Below are 22,360 nucleotides of genomic sequence, written 5' to 3' on the forward strand. Positions count from 1 at the left end.
TTTAATGATCCACAAGGGAAATTGTTCAACACAGTAGCTCAGTTACAATGATGGAAAGTGTGAGGATGGAAAGGACAATGCATTCAATTTTAAATAAAATTGTTATATTTAAATGGGGATAGGAGATCCATTCTATGTGTCATACTTGATCATTTCGCGATATTGCCATATTTTTGCTGAAAGGATTTAGTAGAGAACATCGACGATAAAGTTCGCAACTTTTGGTCGCTGATAAAAAAGCCTTGCCTGTACCGGAAGTAGCGTGACGTCACAGGTTGTGGAGCTCCTCACATCTGCACATTGTTTACAATCATGGCCACCAGAAGTGAGAGCGATTCGGACCGAGAAAGCGATGATTTCCCCATTAATTTGAGCGAGGGTGAAAGATTCGTGGATGAGGAAAGTGAGAGTGAAGGACTAGAGGGCAGTGGAAGCGATTCAGATAGGGAAGATGCTGTGAGAGGCGGGTGGGACCTGATATTCAGCTGGGAATGACTACAACAGTAAATAAACACAAGACATATATATACTCTATTAGCCACAACACAACCAGGCTTATATTTAATATGCCACAAATTAATCCCGCATAACAAACACCTCCCCCCTCCCGTCCATATAACCAGCCAATACAACTCAAACACCCGTACGGGCAAGCGATCAAATGTTTGGAAGCCGCAGCTGAGTACTCACGGTAGCGCGTATCCAACTCAAAGTCCTCCTGGTAAGAGTCTCTGTTGTCCCAGGCCAATGGTAAAGCTTGACTGTCGTCGTTCGGGAATGTAAACAATGAAACACCGGCTACGTGTTTGTGTTGCTGCAGCCGGCCGCTAATACACCGCTTCCCACCTTCACTGCTTTCTTCTTTGCTGTCTCCATTGTTCATTAAACAAATTGCAAAAGATTCACCAACACAGATGTCCAGAATACTGTGGAATTTTGAAATGAAAACAGACGACTTAATAGCTGGCCACAATGCTGTCCCAAAATGTCCGCTACAATCCGTGACGTCACGCGCAGGCGTCATCATACCGAGACGTTTTCAGCAGGATATTTTGCGGGAAATTTAAAATTGCACTTTACTAATCTAACCCGGCCGTATTGGCATGTGTTGCAATGTTAAGATTTCATCATTGATATATAAACTATCAGACTGCGTGGTCGGTAGTAGTGGCTTTCAGTAGGCCTTTTAAAGGGGTCATATTATGATTTTTTTCTAAATGTGAAACACTTCCTAGTGGTCTACATAACATGTAACGGTGGTTCTTTGGTCAAAATGTTGCATAGATGATGTTTTACAGATCATCTTCAAGTCGCTTCAGGATGTGCCGTTTTGTGGGTGGTCTTATTTACGTGGCTCACCTTCGACAGCGTCTTCTCCCCGTCATCTTTGTTGTAGCGGTGTAGCGTGCAAGGACGGGAGTGGAAGAAGTGTCAAAAGATGGAGCTAACTGTTTTATTGACATTCAGACTTTACTTCAATCAATAACGGAGCAGCATCTCCTCATCCGTGGCTCACTAGTGCAACAACAACGCCGGAAATGTGTGAAAAACCGTCCGACCGGAACCCTCTAATGACTAAAGTTCCTTGGGTGAATAATGTAAACCCACTACAGTTTTTAGCGCTTTGATAGCTAGTCTACTGACAGATATAAATTGGAACTTTACGCTACTTTATATTACAAATGGCAACAGCAGATGAATGCCACATAAGAAAGTAGAGAAAAAGAAGAAGCTTATGACTATGGCGGGACTTATGCAGATCCCAAATACACATCAGAAGGTAAGAAAAGTTGGATTGGCATAATATTGCGAAACAAAACGCCAGGTAATATGTAAGAGGTGCCATTTTGCGGTCCTTATACACACCATAATAATACTCGTATGTTTAATGTGCCGACAGTCCATCAAGCGGTGCGGCTTCATAGCTTACCGAAGTCGTACTAAAAACATTTTGACAGATTTTAGAGCGCCGTGTGTAATGTTCTATATTCTCAATGGAACATTCAAAGTTGTGGTGTTGTTTACTACCATCATATTGCAGTCTACATGTACACTACCGTTCAAAAGTTTGGGGTCACATTGAAATGTCCTTATTTTTGAAGGAAAAGCACTGTACTTTTCAATGAAGATAACTTTAAACTAGTCTTAACTTGAAAGAAATACACTCTATACATTGCTAATGTGGTAAATGACTATTCTAGCTGCAAATGTCTGCTTTTTGGTGCAATATCTACATAGGTGTATAGAGGCCCATTTCCAGCAACTATCACTCCAGTGTTCTAATGGTACAATGTGTTTGCTCATTGGCTCAGAAGGCTAATTGATGATTAGAAAACCCTTGTGCAATCATGTTCACACATCTGAAGACAGTTTAGCTCGTTACAGAAGCTACAAAACGGACCTTCCTTTGAGCAGATTGAGTTTCTGGAGCATCACATTTGTGGGGTCAATTAAACGCTCAAAATGGCCAGAAAAAGAGAACTTTCATCTGAAACTCGACAGTCTATTCTTGTTCTTAGAAATGAAGGCTATTCCACAAAATTGTTTGGGTGACCCCAAACTTTTGAACGGTAGTGTATCTCTTATGTGTGACTACCATCTACTGGTCACACTTACACCATGTACCAAATAAAATTGCTTCAAGATCAGTAAGCACAACCAGAATCATGCCGTACATTAGGCGCACTGTCGATTTTTGAGAAAATGAAAGGATATAGCCCAAAAAATACGATAATCCATCCATCCATTTTTGTACCCTTTGTTCCTTTTAATAATATATTATATTTGTTACGTACTTTTCATTTTAATAAATCCTAAAGTGCTACAATACAAACCAATATTTAAAACACTAAAAGCTAAGCCATTAAAACGGATAAAATACTAAGACTAAAACACGATCAGTGAAGCATAACAAACACAAAACATGCAAAATAGTAGGTTTCCTAATAGTGTTCATTTACTCACCATATTTTTTATTTTATTTTACTTTATTATATGTTCATTTTTGAGAAAATGAAAGGATATAGCCCGAAAAATACGGTAATCCATCCATCCATTTTTGTACCCTTTGTTCCTTTTAATAATAGATTATATTTGTTACGTACTTTTCATTTTAATAAATCCTTAAGTGCTACAATACAAACCAATATTTAATACACTAAAAGCTAAGCCATTAAAACGGATAAAATACTAAGACTAAAACACGATCAGTGAAGCATAACAAACACAAAACATGCAAAATAGTAGGTTTTATAATAGTGTTCATTTACTCACCATATTTTTTTATTTTATTTTACTTTATTATATGTTCATTTTTGAGAAAATGAAAGGATATAGCCCGAAAAATACGGTAATCCATCCATCCATTTGTGTACCCTTTGTTCCTTTTAATAATAGATTATATTTGTTACGTTCTTTTCATTTTAATAAATCCTTAAGTGCTACAATACAAACCAATATTTAAAACACTAAAAGCTAAGCCATTAAAACGGATAAAATACTAAGACTAAAACACGATCAGTGAAGCATAACAAACACAAAACATGCAAAATAGTAGGTTTTCTAATAGTGTTCATTTATTCACCATATTTTTTATTTTATTTTACTTCATTATATGTTCATTTCATTTATTTAAAAGGTATTCATGTCTTTATTAATTTAGGTTTTTTTAAGGATTTATTTGGACCGTTGTTTCCTCCATAGTGGAATGAATTAGTAAATATTTAATTCATTTTAAAACCAATGCAAGCTCATTTCCACACATCTAAATAGAAAACCGAAAAGAATGTGGCAATAATAAGTTAGCTAGAGCGCAAACCCTGCCAAGACTAATCAGTGGAAAACACTTTAATCTGACCTGCTCAAATCTCCCGTCCAAGTGGAATCATGGAGGAGCTTCAATGAACACGGCTCAACTCTCTCCAACTTTTGATATTTCATATTTCTGGAAGGTCATGGGTCAAGTTTGACGGTTCAAAAATATCCATAAATCACATATTTTGAGTCTCTGGTGACCACTTGGCTCCATCCTTTATGAGAGCATATTAATAGGCACCCGGGTCTATAGGCGTGCCCACTCTGAGCTTTATTCAAAAGGTCCCATGAATATCTCATAGGCTGCTAATGCTGTCATAAAGGAGGATCTCGGCACATTAAACTTTTAACAATTAGCAAGGGGGCAAGAAGAAGAATATAGGGGGGATAAAAATAAACTTTAAAGACAGACATTTACTGTTTGTACACTTTAGTGAAAGGTAAGGCGTCACGTGACCTGACAGCTTCAACGAGACAAATAGGGGAAGTCCGAGTAGAACTCCTAGTTATTAAAAAGCTTTAGATTAGCTGTGTGTGTGCGTGTCTTCAATAATTCACCATCACTAAGTGGGGGTCCCCCTCGCTCATAAAACTGCCGATTAGCAAGTTTAAAGTCAAATAAGTTGCTTGATCCTGTCGTGAAAATGAATACCGCTGACCTCTGCGTGCGGGCTGCTCTCTGATGAGGCCACCATCCCACCTGAACGTGTGGGTGGGCTCAGTGCTGCGTCAGCGTTGGTGTTCCACAAATGAGGGGTCGTGACCCCACAGTCCAGAGGACACGTGTGTTAGTCGGACTGCTTCCATATTAAAAACCTTTAACGCACAAGTGACTCTTAAACCCTGGTTAGGTTGTGTACTTTTTGTAAAAACGTTCTTGTGTGTCCTCTCAGGTAACTGTGTGTATTGTTCTAACTTGTTGTCCGTCCTCAGGTAAGCGTCTCCAGGAGTGGGTGTGTGTCATTCTGTGCCTGGTTCTCTTCATCATCAACTTCACCTTCCTCCTCCTGCACTTCTCCACCGTGCACATCTGCCAGATCGTCCTGGGCATCGGTGAGTCAGTTGTAAGTTGGATGCTAAATTGACGTCAATCAATCAATGTTTATTTATATAGCCCTAAATCACAAAAGTCTCAAAGGGCTGCACAAGCCACAACGACATCCTCGGCACAGAGCCCACACAAGGGACGTCGATGTGAAAGACTATGAGAAACCTTGGGGAGGATCGCATATGTGGGTAACCCCCCCTCTAAGTACAGTCCCTAGTGGATCCAACATATCATCGTCTAACTTGCATGATTGGCCGTGACGCATGTGCATTTAATTTTGTAAGTGGGGCAAAAAAACAACTTTTTATTTTGTAAATGGGCGAAATAAAAATCTTTAAAGACAGATTTTCGAATATCTGTTATTTGTATCAACATTTACCGTATTTTTCGAACCATAGAGCACACCGGATTAAAAGGCGCACTGCTGATGAGGTCTATTTTCATACAAAAGGCGCACCGGATTATAAGAAACATTAAAGGGGTCATATTATAAATTTTTTCTAAATGTAAAAGACTTCCTTGTGGTCTACATAACATGTAATGGTGGTTCTTTGGTCAAAATGTTGCATAGATGATGTTTTACAGATCATCTTCAAGTCGCTTTCTGACAGTCGCTTCAGGATGCGCCGTTTTGTGGGCGGTCTTATTTACGTGGCACACCTTCGACAGCGTCTTCTCCCCGTCATCTTTGTTGTAGCGGTGTAGCGTGCAAGGACGGGAGTGGAAGAAGTGTCAAAAGATGGAGCTAACTGTTTTAATGACATTCAGACTTTACTTCAATCAATAACGGAGCAGCATCTCCTCATCCGTGGCTCACTAGTGCAACAACAACGCCGGAAATGTGTCCCCGGAAAAAACGTCTGACCGGAACCCTCTAATAACTAAAGTTCCTTGGGTGAATAATGTAAACTCACTACAGTTTTTAGAGCTTTGATAGCTGGTCTACTGACAGATATAAGTAAGAACTTTACACTACTTTGTATTAGAAATGGCAACAGCGGAAGATGAATGCCACATAAGAAGGTAGAGGAAAAGAAGAAGCTTATGACTACGGTGTCGCCACGGACTACAATGGCGGACGCGCGCACATTTTCAGGACTTATGCAGATCCCAAAAAGTTAGTTTTGCATAAAATTGCGAAACAAAACGCCAGATATGTCGTCTACTTGGTGCCATTTTGCGGTACTTATATACACACCATAATAATACTCGTATGTTTAATGCACCGACAATCCATCAAGCGGTGCGGCTTCATAGCTTACCGAAGTCGTACTAAAAACATTTTGACAGATTTTTGAGCGCTGTGAGTAATGTTCTATATTCTCAATGGAACATTTAAAGTTTTGGTGTTGTTTGCTGGCGTCATCTTGCAGTTTACCCGTATCTCTTATGTATGACTGCCATCTACTGGTCACACTTATCATTACACCATGTACAAAATAAAATTGCTTCGAGGTCGGTAAGCACAACCAGACTTATGCCATACATTAGGCGCACCGGGTTATAAGGCGCACTGTCGATTTTTGAGAAAATTAAAGGATTTTATGTGTGCCTTATAGTCCGAAAAAGTTTTTTCCTAACATAATTTTTCCATTTTCGCAGTTTTTTGTTTTTTCTTTATTTATTTCTATATTGTATAAATAATGCAATACCATTTCCCAATACCTGGGAATCGATACCAGTACTTGATGGTAGGGATGTATACCGAGTACCAGTATTTTTGGGGTCAATCCAAGAGGACCGTTAAAATTCTGGACTAATGATACGACTATTGGTACTTTTTTTTATTCAGCTGTCCGCCGTAATTACGACACACGCGCGCTGTCACATTGATTAAGGTGCTGATGCAAAGCATATAAAAAGAGCAGTTAATTAGAGTCAACCTTTTACCGCCCCACTTCAGGTTTACGAAGTACGAGAAAGTAAACAGAATCGTAGATTAATGCATTGGTATCCATGTTCTCTAAAAACAGAATCTAAATGCGTAAAGGTGCGTAAATCGGTGTTATGTGACTAGGGATGATGTTTGATAAGGAATTATCGAGTTTGAGCCTATTATGGAATCCTCTTATCGAACCGATTCCTTATGGATTCTCTTATAGAGTCCAGATAGGTTGTTGTATATGGAAAAACACACACAATATTTGGTTTAACAAAAGCTCACTTTTATTATATAATAAAAAAATAAAATCTAATAAATAAATTAATATTGACTGTTACCCACCTAAAAAAAATAAAATAAAATAAATAAATATTGACTGTTGTTACCCAAAGTATATTAAGTGGGATTTTTCAGAGAAACAAATATATACAGTAACACAAAAACAAGCTGTCTCTGTGATCACTATAGGTGTATAAATAATAATATAGTGTTAAATAAAATCAGTCCCTTGGGCACAAAACTGGAAATAATACAGCTCTCCAAAAAGTGCACTTCTGCTGCTATTTGACATAACTGTTTGTTATGATGCTTTGACATTTTTGCTCTTTATTGAAAGAAAATTGTATGAAGAGAAAAGTTGTTTGCAAATGTGGTTACAATGCTAAAAAATGAAAAGTTAAAGCTAAAAAATGAAATACACTTTATTGAGTTAACATTATTTCTTTATGGGGTAAAAATGTTATGAGCTAGAGAATATAACAACTACACTACCCAGCATGCAACGGGAGTTACGAGCATGCGCGGTAGCCCCGAAAAGTGTTGCATGTTGCCACGCTGTGAAAGTAAACGTCAAGAAGTCAGCCAACACGCCTCGTCTGCATTATTTATAATTAGACAGACAACACATATACAGTGTGATTTTGTTTTGTTTACAAGGAAAGAAAAACAAAAGTTAAAAAAGGGAAATATGTTGTATATATATGTTGTATATATATATATATATATATATATATATATATATATATATATGTATGTGCTGCGGTTGTTTTAAGAACGTTGCGACAGCTGCCGTAAAGGAGGTGCGTTGCTAGCCTGGTTGCTATGTTTCCGCTTGGTCGTAAAAGTGTTCGTCATGTCTTTTACCCTGCTAAAGTCTCTCAGTAAAGTTATTCGATGGATTATAGCTTTTGTTTTGAATTTTATTACACCTTGGAGCACTTTTTCCCGTCCATTGTTTTCCTGCTTTCGCTATCTGCGCCTAATGACTGAGCTACGTGACGTCATTTATTGTGATGTCCCACGGAGCATTTCTGGTCGGGACGGGATTCGAATAAAGAATCAACTCTTTTCCTTTACTATAGTGGTCTCGATAACGGATACCGGTTCTCAAAAGGGGATTAGAGTCCGAGGACTCGGTTCTTTTCTTATCAAACAACCGGGAAAACCGGTTTCGAGTATCATCCCCATATGTGACTGGAATGCTGTCAATGAGAGGAATAGCGGAAATCACGTTTACGGGAACCGTGTTCTTGACAAACGCTTACCTCCGTGGAGCCTGGCCAGCCGGCAGCCCTGCATCGTTCTCAGGTCATCTCTGCGCCTGCCACCTTAAAGGCCTACTGAAAGCCACTACTACCGACCACGCAGTCTGATAGTTTATATATCAATGATGAAATCTTAACATTATAACACATGCCAATACGGCCGGGTTAACTTATAAAGTGACATTTTAAATTTGCCGCTAAACTTCCGGTTCGAAACGCCTCTGAGGATGACGTATGCGCGTGACGTAGACCGGCGAACACGGTTATGCCTTCCACATTGAAGCCAATACGAAAAAGCTCTGTTTTCATTTCATAATTCCACAGTATTCTGGACATCTGTGTTCGTGAATCTGTTTCAATCATGTTCATTGCATTATGGAGAAGGAAGCCGAGCAAGCAAAGAAGAAAGTTGTCGGTGCGAAATGGATGTATTTTTCGAACGTAGTCAGCCACAACAGTACACAGCCGGCGCTTCTTTGTTTACACTCCCGAAAGATGCAGTCAAGATGGAAGAACTCGGATAACAGAGACTCTAACCAGGAGGACTTTTGACTTGGATACACAGACGCCTGTAGAGAACTGGGACAACACAGACTCTTACCAGGATTACTTTGATTTGGATGACAAAGACGCAGACGTGCTACTGTGAGTATGCAGCTTTGGCTTTTTTTTGCGTATGTACGTAACTTTTTTAAAATATATAAGCTTTATGAACCTTGGGTTAGGTGAACGGTCTTTTGGGCTGAGTGATTGTGTGTGTTGATCATGTGTTTGAATTGTATTGGCGTGTTCTATGGAGCTAGGAGCTAGCAGAGGAGCTAAGAGCTAGCATAACACGTACCGTACCGTACGTGCGCGTCACGTACGTAACTTTTTAAAAATATATAAGCTTTATGAACCTTGGGTTAGGTAAACGGTCTTTTGGGCTGAGTGATTGTGTGTGTTGATCAGGTGTTTGAATTGTATTGGCGTGTTCTATGGAGCTAGGAGCTAGCAGAGGAGCTAGGAGCTAGCATAACAAACACGCAGGTGTTTTTATGCGGGATTAATTTGTGGCATATTAAATATAAGCCTGGTTGTGTTGTGGCTAATAGAGTATATATATGTCTTGTGTTTATTTACTGTTGTAGTCATTCCCAGCTGAATATCAGGTCACCCCCGGCTCTCACAGCATCTTCCCTATCTGAATAGCTTCAACTCCCCACTAGTCCTTCACTTGCACTTTACTCATCCACAAATCTTTCATCCTCGCCCAAATTAATGGGGAAATTGTCGCTTTCTCGGTCCGAATCTCTCTCACTTCATGCGGCCATCATTGTAAACAATAGGGAACTTTGCGTATATGTTCAACTGACTACGTCACGCTACTTCCGGTAGGTGCAAGCCTTTTTTTTATCAGATACCAAAAGTTGCAATCTTTATCGTCGTTGTTCTATACTAAATCCTTTCAGCAAAAATATGGCAATATCGCGAAATGATCAAGTATGACACATAGAATAGATCTGCTATCCCCGTTTAAATAAAAAAAATTCATTTCAGTAGGCCTTTAACACCCACCTCAAACTGTGACACTAACTCCAAAATACAGAGCCAAACAGTTCCCAAATGACTTCTACGTGTCAGGTTATACGTTTCTTTTGCAAATTTGATGACTACCTGTCATCCAAAAGCTGTGTGAAAGACACTGTGCTACTACTGCCAATGCCAGGAAGTTGTGGACGCCACCACTGTCGGGTTCAAACACTGATGACATTTATTAAAACAGACGAGAAGCAAGGAATCATGCAGAGACAGAGTTAAATTTTGCTCAATTGAGGAAAGACGTTATTTGGGCTGTGCTATATTTACAGATCCAAACTTCGCTCTAAAGTCTAGCTCACGTGCTTCCTCTATTTATTTGGGAGGTCCCTGGTTACATCACTGAAGCTGTCGCTGAGGGAACGGGGGTAATCTCGACAGCTCCAGTTAGACACAATATATGATTATACAAGAAATGCAAATGTGTTGACACTGGTGATATCGCCTTGTCTCTGCTCTGTCTGCGTCGCGGCGGTGTTCGGCCTTGGCAGTCAGCAGGCCAGTCCTGGACACAGACACTGATACGAGACTGGCTTGCAATCTTTTGGATTGCCAGCTTTGCACAGACAAAGAAAAATACCACTTCAGCACAGTTGACAATAATTATAGCAACGGCCCTTAAGCATAAAAGTTGTGTGATAATATATACTGTACATAATTATTCTAACAACCACCGATCTTCATTGCTAAGTTCATGGTAACTTGACAGCTTCTGATACTATAGTTGGAGCACCAGTGTTGAATCAATATCTGATCAATCTTGTTGCGTGCTTTCTTTTACTTGAAAGCTGCATGTACAACTCAAATTACTGGCGCATTGTTGTTGTTGTGCTTTTTCTTATTTAGTTTACTTTTTCATTTGCTAAGAACGTTTAACAAAATGTTGAACTAATTCCTAGATGATTTGGTTTTAGTGCATGCTATAAAACTGGCAGGTTAAAACAAATTGTGATATTAATCTGGGATGATTTTTTATTTTTGCCATAATCAACCACTCCTAGGAGCTGATAATCAGCTTGGAAAAATCACAAGCAAGGAAGCAATAGTACTAAAAATAATAAAGCTAATAAAAATTGTAATAAAAAATGCAGTTTTTCACATCTTTATTGACACCAATTACGTATAGTACCGATAAGACTACCGATGAATACCGGTATAGATAAGGAACGTCGACATTGGTATCGGTATTGATAACATCCTAACGTTATACATCCCTACTCAATGGTACGAATATTCAGTACTTTGTGTGTGTTATTCAATGTTAATTGTCTGAAAAAAGTCTTAATTTTAATGAGTTTAATATGATAACTGCTGTCCACTTATGTCTTCTTTTCTAATTACATTTCTGAGTGTCATCTAGAAGTATTATATAGTAGACTTCCAAGAGGTTAGATGGCATTATGGCAGTAGTGTATAGACTACGGCAGAGTCGTGTATAGAGCGAGTACGGCCAACTTGGTATCAGGCGATCTTCTTAGTGATTGGTCAGGGTGCCATGACTACTACCAACTTTGAGCTGATCCTATGTGTTTGCGGCGCTTCCTTGTTAGTTTTTCGACGTCTATAAATGCCCTGTTGTGCAGCATGGGGCTGCTCCACTCATGAGAATTGTGGAAAGCTTCCCCGCAACCCGGAAATTAGTATGGGAAGTGAAGGTTTGTCATCAACACTGGAGAGACACCGATTACAGCGTCTTGTGCCAGTTAAACACACAACACATCTGTGTTTTGTTCAGGAGAGAACACACACAAGCTAATACAAATAATCACAGAATAAATGAACAAATTAAAGAGATGGTTTTCTTTGAATCTTTGAATTTTAGTAAAACTAAAATAATGCAGCAGAAGAGAAAGTCAAACACAAATACACTACCGTTCAAAAGTTTGGGGTCACCCAAACAATTTTGTGGAATAGCCTTCATTTCTAAGAACAAGAATAGACTGTCGAGTTTCAGATGAAAGTTCTCTTTTTCTGGCCATTTTGAGCGTTTAATTGACCCCACAAATGTGATGCTCCAGAAACTCAATCTGCTCAAAGGAAGGTCAGTTTTGTAGCTTCTGTAACGAGTAAATTGTTTTCAGATGTGTGAACATGATTGCACAAGGGTTTTCTAATCATCAATTAGCCTTCTGAGCCAATGAGCAAACACATTGTACCATTAGAACACTGGAGTGATAATTGCTGGAAATGGGCCTCTATACACCTATGTAGATATTGCACCAAAAAGCAGACATTTGCAGCTAGAATAGTCATTTACCACATTAGCAATGTATAGAGTGTATTTCTTTCAAGTTAAGACTAGTTTAAAGTTATCTTCATTGAAAAGTACAGTGCTTTTCCTTCAAAAATAAGGACATTTCAATGTGACCCCAAACTTTTGAACGGTAGTGTACAAATAAATAAACAGACATTAAATGAGTAAAAGAAACCACATTTTTTGGTTGTAATAATAGATGAAAAACGAACTGAAAATCTCATAAAAAATACACAACATAAAGTGGCAAAAAATATGTCAATAATAAATAAAGCAAAATATGTTCTGGACCCCTATCTGTGTTGGCCCTGTGATGAGGTGGCGACTTGTCCAGGGTGTACCCCGCCTTCCGCCCGAATGCAGCTGAGATTGGCTCCAGCACCCCCCGCGACCCCGAACGGGACAAGCGGTAGGAAATGGATGGATGGATGGATGTTCTGGACCAAAAAATGTTCCATATTCTCTACTGCATGGTAGTGTTACCATATCTTCTTAATGATTGTCACACACACACTAAGTGTGGTGAGATTAGAGAAAAAATACATTTTGCTGTGAACATTTAATAATATGATAGCTTGGTTAAAATTAGATAAATAAATCAAATATTCACATAATGTTATTATGTGTTGTGTGTTAAGGTTTTACATGTGAAAAAGCTGGTTTAAAGTTAAAGTACCAGTGATGTTCACACACACACTCAGTGCGGTGAGATTATCCTCTGCATTTGACCCATCGCCCTCACCCCCTGGGAGGTGAGGGGAGCAGTGAGCAGCAGCGGTGGCCGCGTCCGGGAATCATTTTTGGTGATTTAATCCCCAATTCCAACCCTTGATGCTGAGTGCCAAGCAGGGAGGTAACAGGTCCCATTTTTATAGTCTTTGGTATGACTCGGCTGGGGTTTGAACTCACGACCTACCGATCTCATCTGAGTTATTGTGCAGAAATATGGTGAAATAACTTATGTACTTATTAGCATATTACAAAAAAGAAAGGTCAGTTATAATAGATAATACATAATGAGGGATACACACAGTGATTACAAATACATTGGAGGCAGACACCACAGTTGACATACTTCACACAAAAGTCACAATTTCTTCCTCATTGTTGGTCCAAAGCTAATGAAGATTATGGCAAAATGAGGGTAGTAAGTTATTTTTTTGGTCGTTCTGTGGGTTTTTTTTACGTTTATTGCGCGGGTGCCCGCTGGTCACAAAACACTGCATGAATGTAGCAGCAGAGTGCGTCAAAAACGGCCGCAAAATTATACTTTCACGAAATGAAAGCATGTCCTATTGTGAGTGTATGAGCTGTAGTGTGTTTGGAGATATGTATCAAACTTTGTTTTTATAGCGCTTTTCATGCACAGGCAAGTGACAAACACAACGTGCTGTACAAAACAAACAAACAAAAATAACAATAGAAGAAGAGAAGAAAACACACACATACTGTTGACAATAACAAAGCAAAAACAAATCCCAGTGTTTCCCACACATTCATTTATTTGTGGCGGCCCGCCACGAAAGAATTACGTCCGCCACAAATAAAAAAATAAAAAAAATATTTTTTTTATTTTTTTTTGTCCTGTCCAGCTTCTCAGGCAAATCATATAGTTGATGTAGATGCCCATATAGGCTGTTCAGATTTACTTTACAAAAGAGAAGTGTAGGATACTTCTCTTGTTGCCTTATTTGTATTTGACCACTACTGTTTTCTGTTTATTTGTTACTGACTGTGGCAGGACACCTCTGCCTCTGTTTCACTTTATGTTGCTGGTAAATAATATGGTTGTAGTAGTAGGCTAAAGTTAAATGATTTAGTATGCACTAATTAAAGGGGCAGAGCTTTAAGAGACATTTTAGCTTTTATATTTTATAAGATATATTTTTTGTAAGAACCACAATTAATAAATATATTTCAGTGAATAACTTATTGTTCAAATCTGTATATAAATATATACATAAAGTGTTGTAATTATATTGTAAAATGGATGGATGGATGGACGTTTAAAACAAAACTGTTATTAATTAGTAAGTATACATTTTTTGAGCCTTTTTAGAGAAAATCATATCATTGTAGTGAATTATGCAAATTACTCGATGATGTCATGGTGACCACGCCCATAGCCACGCCCCCACCGCCACAGGTATCTCGGCAGTTTATGGGAAACACTGAAACATGGCATTGCACTGAGGATTTGCGGTAATACGCCACCTTTGAGGCGACCACACTGGAGAATAACTAAAATTAATGCTATTAAAGAAAAAATATATAGACGTATTATTGTGGTTTATTTCATCAGAAAAACTAACATCAAATTGATCGCAATTGCATGCATCCGGGCATAGCCGCACACGTCCTTGGTAGCAGTCATGGCGCCTGTTGCTTAGTTGGCCATTCTCTCTTCATACACCACTCTGGACTATGGTGCGTTGACTAGCTAAGAAGTAGTATTTTCCGCAAAGCTGAATGTCGCCTTATGTTGCGCCCTACAAAGTGATTGCACTGTAAGTATTGTACTTTATTACGCACTAGCTGTTTGATTGTAACATGCATCTTAGTTGTAGTTTATTACTAAATTTGAAGGTGTTGAAATTGCCATGTAAAATTGCTAATGCTAATCAGTAGAATGTATATGGTAAAGCCAATGTGAAGTAGAATCAAGCTAGCACATTTTGGAAGAGTTCTCTGTCAGGTGTACTTGCTTTGTTGGCGTGGAACATCACCTAGAGGCAGTTTGCCTGGGTCCGCTCTGAGTGCTGCTCGAGTGTTTGTTTCCTTGCCAAGTATTTGAGCCGGTGTTTAGTCTGCAACCGGATGTGACATCGCCAGCAAACGTCTATCGAAATAACTTTTAACAGGCTTGACTGTGCGATTGATATTAATAAATGTATCGGTGTTTGTGTTACAGTGCTCGGAATATTGACAGCAGACTTTGCATCTGGGATGGTACACTGGGGGGCCGATACCTGGGGATCTGTAGACATCCCTGTTATTGGCAAGGTGAGCACACACACACACACACACACACACACACACACACACACACACACACACAGACACGCGCACACATACACACGGACACAAATGGTGAAACACTCTAAAATGTCGTAATAAACTATCAAAATTAGGGATTTATCGGCCGATAATATCGGCAGGCCGATAAATGCGTTAAAATGTAATATCGGAAATTATCGGTATCGTTTTTTTTATTATCTGTATCGTTTTTTTTTATTATTATTATTATTTATTTTTTTATTAAATCCACATAAAAAACACAAGATACACTTACAATTAGTGCACCAACCCAAAAAACCTCCCTCCCCCCATTTCTTTCTGTTATCAATATTCTGGTTCCTACATTATATATCAATATATATCAATACAGTCTGCAAGGGATACAGTCCGTAAGCACACATGATTGTGCGTGCTGCTGGTCCACTAATAGTACTAACCTTTAACAGTTAATTTTAATCATTTTCATTAATTACTAGTTTCTATGTAACTGTTTTTATATTGTTTTACTTTCTTTTTTTTCAAGAAAATGTTTTTAATTTAGTTCTTATTTTATTATTTTTTTTTAAAAAGTACCTTATCTTCACCATACATGGTTGTCCAAATTAGGCATAATAATGTGTTAATTCCACGACTGCATATATCGGTTGATATCGGTATCGGTTGATATCGGTATCGGTAATTAAAGAGTTGGACAATATTGGAATATCGGATATCGGCAAAAAGCCATTATCGGACATCCCTAATCAAAATAATACGGGGAATGAGTTTAACACTGGAGGGACATCAATCGCTATAATCGACAAAAAAGCATATATATATATATAAACCATATGTACTATGTACACTATATCGCCAAAAGTAAACTGTAGATATATGTATCTATGTACAGTATATACTGTACATATCTGTGTGTCTGTGTGTGTGTGTGTGTGTGTGTGTGTGTGTGTGTGTGTGTGTGTGTGTGTGTGTGTGTGTGTGTGTGTGTGTGTGTGTGTGTGTGTGTGTGTGTGTGTGTGTGTGTGTGTGTGTGCATTTAGGTTAAATGTTTTGTCATCTCTTCAAATTGAACACAGGCTGTAAAGATTGTGTTTTAAAAGTGGGAGGTATCACTCATGTTTATTTTTGTTGGCTAAACTGTTGCACGAAGAACAAAGCTTGTTTATGGAACTTTATTTTCATTAGGCGTTGTGTTTTATATAGATAAAAGTAAACACCATGTTTTTGCACTTTATGGATTTGTTCATTTTACAAAGTTACTTTAAAAACCATTCATGTGACATAGTGCTATGTTTATGTTTTATGGTGTATAGTTAATTCCTATATGACATGACATGAATGGATTTACGTGGACCCCGACTTAAACAAGTTGAAAAACTCATTCAGGTGTTACCATTTAGTGGCCAGTTGTACGGAATATGTACTGCACTGTGCAATCTACTAATAAAAGTTTCAAGCAATAAAAAAAAAACATATAGCTGGAGCTCTTCAATGGAAACAGGGGTGTTTAGAGAGAGGTCTTTTTGCGGGCAGAACACAATCAAGTTTGTTGTTTTTTTTGTAATAGCCGTTATGGTCAGGACTTTGAACCATGTCTGTTTGGCTGTGAGTGTGGCAATGAGTCCAACATTAAAGGGGAACGGCACTTTTTGAGGAATTTTTCCTATCGTTCAAACACTGATGACATCTATTAAACAAGACAAGAAGCAAGGAATTAAACAGAGACAGAATTCAATTTGGCTCAATTGAGGAGAAACGTCTGGACTGTACTCTTCTTACAGTCCCACCACGCTCTGACGAAAGATTGTACGCCTCCTCTTTTATTTGGACTTTCCCTGATTACATGGCAACAAATGTTTCTAAGGGAGGGGGGTCGTAAACAGCCGTTGCCCTTATCACAAAACAGTTCAAAGAAAAGGTGTCTGGAGGGGGGGTCAGGCCCTGCTTCCTCTCCGCTTTGTAGATCTCGGGTCAAGACGAAATCTTCCTGTGGATTACAATACATCAAAGAGACATACACCTTCATGTCGCTTCCCATCCTACACAGTGGAGTTTTACACGCCTTTTGATTGGTAAGATCAAAGACAGCTTTTGTTTGCTCGAACTCAATGTAACACAAAGTTTTGTGATAACTTAGCTACAATTATTCTGACAATCATTATGAAAGACAAGACGGATGGATTTTTTTTGTGCATTCTAAATAGTAAATAAAAGTTTGCTTAAAGCAGAGCCAAAGGGAGGTCCTCTATTTCGCCCATTAAACCAAGAAATAACCATTCAAAAAAGTGTCAACAATACCCCATTTGCATTTAGTGACCTGAATATTATCCAAGTATTTGTGATATTGTAATTCTAAGCGCTAACGCAGACAAACTATTTATAGCGGCGCTGTGATAACAAGCTTGTGTACAATTTCGCCATGATCGACTGGCGAGGTGTTTCTTCGCTTCCTTGCTCCCTGGAATTATTGTAGATTAAAGATCATGCCTCTCACCTGGAAAGTAGATGGCTGAAGACGTACTCCGGCAAGTTGGTGCACTTTGACAGCCGTTTAGGACCCGGAAATGGCGAGAACGACACGAAAAGACTCTAGGCCTTTACAATTCATAAATCTAAGCTGCAGGAACAGGATAGCATTGAGTGTGCCCAAACACACACTTCAAATATAATCCTGTTTGGATGAAAACCATTTTCAGCAAACAAAGTCCGTGGACATCATTAAGTTGTGAGTATTAAGCAAGAATAATACATTTACAATTAAGTGAGTGAAATAGATGTTATGTACATATATTGTACATGTAGTTGTCATTTCTAAATGCTACATACCTCTTAATTCAAGCTGAAACTAAACACTTCGATCACATGCAGATTTTGTTTTATTGATTTATGTGTTTCAAATCTATTATGGTTGTGTAACAATGTTTGTACTGTAAAGGCAAAATCATTTAAAAAAAAATGTCACAGGTCATCAGGTTCATAACAACATTGATAGCAAAGATGTAAAAGTTGCGGTTAAATTCATAGTGTCACTCAAAAAATGTTTAAACGTATTAACTTACGGCTACAAAAGAAGTGTTCTAAAATGTATGCCAGGAAGAATATATTGCAATATTAAGTAGGGCTGCAACAACTAATCGATTAAAATCGATTATAAAAATGGTTGGCGATAATTTAGTCATCGATTCGTTGGATCTATGCTATGCGCATGCGCAGAGGCTACTTTTTATTTTAATTTTTTTATAAACCTTTATAAACTGCAACATGTACAAACAGCTGAGAAACAATAATCAAAATAAGTAGAGTGCCAGTATGCTGTTTTTTTTCAATAAAATACTGGAAAGGATAGAAATGTAGTTTGTCTCTTTTATTCGATTATTAATCGAAGTAATAATCGACAGATTAATCGATGATCAAATTAGTTGTTAGTTGCAGCCCTAATATTAAGTCGTATCGCCCATTCCTAATTTGGATAGAAAGTGATGTATACTACTTTTCGCCCAGTTTTTTTTTTTTTTTTTTGCATAGGCAATCTTTTTTAAATCAAATGTGTACACTAGGGCTGCAACAACTAATCGATTAAAATCGATTATAAAAATAGTTGCCGATTAATTTAGTCATCGATTCGTTGAATCTATGGTATGCGCATGCGCAGAGGAAATTTTTGATATTTTTTTTGTTTTTTAAATTTTTTTTTAATAAACCTTTATTTATAACTGCAACATGTACAAACAGCTGATAAATAATAATCAAAATAAGTATGGTGCCGGTATGCTGTTTTTTTTCAATAGAATACTGGAAAGGATAGAAATGTAGTTTGTCTCTTTTATCCGATTATCAATCGAAGTAATAATCGACAGATTAATCGATGATCAAATTAGTTGTTAGTTGTAGCCCTAATATTAAGTCGTATCGACCATTCCTAATTTGGATAAAAAGTGATGTATGCTACTTTTCGCCCAGTTTTTTTTATTTTTTGCACAGGCAATTTTTTTAAATCAAATGTTTACACTAGGGCTGCAACAACTAATCGATTAAATCGATTAAAATCGATTATAAAAATAGTTGCCGATTAATTTAGTCATCGATTCGTTGGATCTATGCGCAGAGGAAATTTTTTATTTTTATTTTTTTTTCTTTTTTTTAATTTATTATTATTATAATTATTATTTTAATAAACCTTTATTTATAAACTGCAACATGTACAAACAGCTGAGAAACAATAATCAAAATAAGTAGAGTGCCAGTATGCTGTTTTTTTTCAATAAAATACTGGAAAGGATAGAAATGTAGTTTGTCTCCTTTATCCGATTATTAATCGATTAATCGAAGTAATAATCGACAGATTAATCGATGGTCAAATTAATCATTAGTTGCAGCCCTAGTTTACACTATATCAGAGGCTAAAAAATACAAAATCATTAGTTAGAATAGAAAATTATTTTATTTTACAATGTTTGCTGAGAAAAATGATGTCTTAGTTGATGGCTCCTGTTGTATGAAGTGTGTGTGTGTATGACTGACCATACCCTGAAATGCACACACATATTTATTTACACTCCATAATGGACATATTTGATAATCTTACGATAACACCTACATCACCCCAAAAGTCACATTCTCACAGCCAATTGCTGTAAAGGCTCTTGTCATTGCAGCCAATTACAATGAGTGTGATCGGGTGCAGCGTGCAAATTTGACGATGATTAATGGCTTGAGAGTTGCATGTGTTGGTTCGGCTTCTGTTTATGAAATATTCATAAACAATAGAGCGCTTGTCGCGTGTGTGGAGACCTGAAACATCCTAATTAAACAAGTAGCAATGATTTCTGTCAAAGCCATAATTAATGTGTGCATGATTCACGTTGTACAATGTCTAAATTGGATGAGTAAATTCAAACAAACGTCACACATTTGTGTGCAGGCATTCAGGTGTTGCTTTGACAACGGTGTTACTGTATTTAAATAATTTCTGAGTGGGGCTTTTAAACAAATTACCTTCATTAATCATCAGGGAAAATAATGTATTTGTATGAAGGTGTTTAAAAGTTATTTTATTCATATCAGTCTTTTTTTTTTTTTTTTAACCTCACCTAAACAAAATGTTGAGCAAAGCTCTCAACTTGAGGCATTTTTTATTTAAATGCAATACATTGTTTTAAAGATAAATACATAAATTAAAGAAAGGGCTGTAAAAAAGAGTATTTTTTTCAACAAGTTTTTTCACAACTTGAAAAAACACCTTTGATAACTTGGCAATATTCACGTATAGGTGCGAGAGCACATCCATGTGACGTTACTGACACCTAATGACGTCGTGTTATCATTGTTACTGCTTTATACACTTTTTTTTTTTTTTTAAACTTCAATTGATCGTTTATGGCGGACAAAATCCAATGAATTTGATACGACTATGAAAAACCTTATTTGACGACGGTCCTTGCAATATGTACATAAGTTGCTTTAGCCCGTCATGAGGAGCAATTTTAAAATAAAAAACTGCATTACATGTTCATTTAAATTTTCAAAGGAGATTATCCGTCTCCTCAATAATGAAATGTAGTAAATGTGTCATGACCTGTTTCTACAGGTCACATTGATTGAGACTTTTATTAGTAGGTTGCACAGTGAAGTACATATTCCGTACAATTGACCACTAAATGGTAACACCCCAATAAGTTTTTCAACTTGTTTAAGTCGGGGTCCACTTAAATTGATTCATGATACAGATATATACTATCATATATACTATCATCATAATACAGTCATCACACAAGATAATCACATTGAATTATTTACATTATTTACAATCAGGGGTGTGGAGGGAGGGGGGTGGGGGGAGGATATGGACATCAAGTAGTGGACATAGAGAGAGAGAGAGAGAGACAGAGAGAGAGAGAGAGAGAGAGAGAGAGAGAGAGAGAGAGAGAGAGAGAGAGAGAGAGAGAGAGAGAGAGAGAGAGAGAGAGAGAGAGAGAGAGAGAGAGAGAGAGATCAGAAGGCATAAGAAAAAGAAAAAGTATCTGCATTTGATTGTTTACATTTGATTATTAGCAATCCGGGGAGGGTGTTAGTTTAGGGTTGTAGCTGCCTGGAGGTGAACTTTTATTGCGGTTTTGAAGGAGGATAGAGATGCCCTTTCTTTTATACCTGTTGGGAGCGCATTCCACATTGATGTGGCATAGAAAGAGAATGAGTTAAGACCTTTGTTAGTTCGGAATCTGGGTTTAACGTGTTTTGTTTCTGTTATAGTCTTTCCTATGTTTAATAGGAAATTATTAATTTATGTTGCCAGTGCTCCTTTCCTCCTTTTGTTTACGGTCTCGTTGCTAGGAGCGTTTGAGCTCATACACCAGTATATGTTTTGTTGATTTGTGTCCCCACCTGCTGCCATCACTAATCGCGCACCCTGATAAAACAGTCTCACTCCGCCAGTCCTTGCTGGATTTTTGTTCACTTTACGCAAATGTTTTGTTAGTTGTACTAACTTTGTGCTGTGCTAAATTTGACCATGCTGAGACTAACAGCGCTGTTATTTTTGTCCTGTTATTGGATTAGGTACTGATATTATCGGCAAGATGCCGGCTGTCTTCCGCATTTTGGAAGACTTCACAAAGCCTAACCGCATCAAAATTGCAGTGAAGTCTGTTTGCGGCTCGTCTGACATTGTAGTTTACTAGCTACAGCCGTGTCGGCTCGCTAAAATTTAAACAACATTCAAAACATGGCAATATTTCGGTGGAGTGTCCGTCATGATTTACTATGAAAATATATGATGCTTATAATGACTTATAATTATGTGCTTTCTGCTCAGCCTTGGTTTCGGCCACATTTAGTAGTGATGTGCGTATCAATACTGAAATATAGAGACTGCATCCAGATCTTTATGCTCTAAAATTGATTCTCAAATCAAAATATCGATACTTTTGATAGTTCAGGGGTCTCCAAACCTTTTCACCAAGGGCTGCATACTGAAAAGGAAAAGTATGCAGGGGCCTTTATTGGTATTTTTTATTTATTTAATAAAATGCTAAAAACAGATATTGTGCAAGCTCTGTATTATAAGTTAGAACATTTCAGCTTTTTTTCATTACATATTGATTTTTTAAATGTTTTTCTTTTTTACTGTTGTTTTTTTTTTTACCCCACATAAAAATACAATACTAATAATAATATGAATGCGTAACTGCTGAACCTAGTCAAAAATTCTTCCTTTTAGTTTACTGACA

General features: G+C 37.6%; 1 protein-coding gene across 2 annotated transcripts in view; it reads left to right on the forward strand.

Moving 5' to 3' along the window:
- The window catches only part of si:ch211-212o1.2 (uncharacterized protein LOC492735 homolog), a 91,067-nt gene that overhangs the window by 28,197 nt on the left and 40,510 nt on the right, over window positions 1-22,360 (forward strand). For both annotated transcript variants that reach the window (XM_062036202.1, XM_062036203.1), the window contains exons 2-3: window positions 4,747-4,866; window positions 15,031-15,122. In XM_062036202.1, the coding sequence (XP_061892186.1) occupies window positions 4,747-4,866; window positions 15,031-15,122 (212 nt within the window). The remainder of the gene's footprint in view (window positions 1-4,746; window positions 4,867-15,030; window positions 15,123-22,360) is intronic.

Source organism: Entelurus aequoreus, linkage group LG24 (assembly GCF_033978785.1).
Source record: "Entelurus aequoreus isolate RoL-2023_Sb linkage group LG24, RoL_Eaeq_v1.1, whole genome shotgun sequence".
Taxonomy (NCBI): Eukaryota; Metazoa; Chordata; class Actinopteri; order Syngnathiformes; family Syngnathidae; genus Entelurus; species Entelurus aequoreus.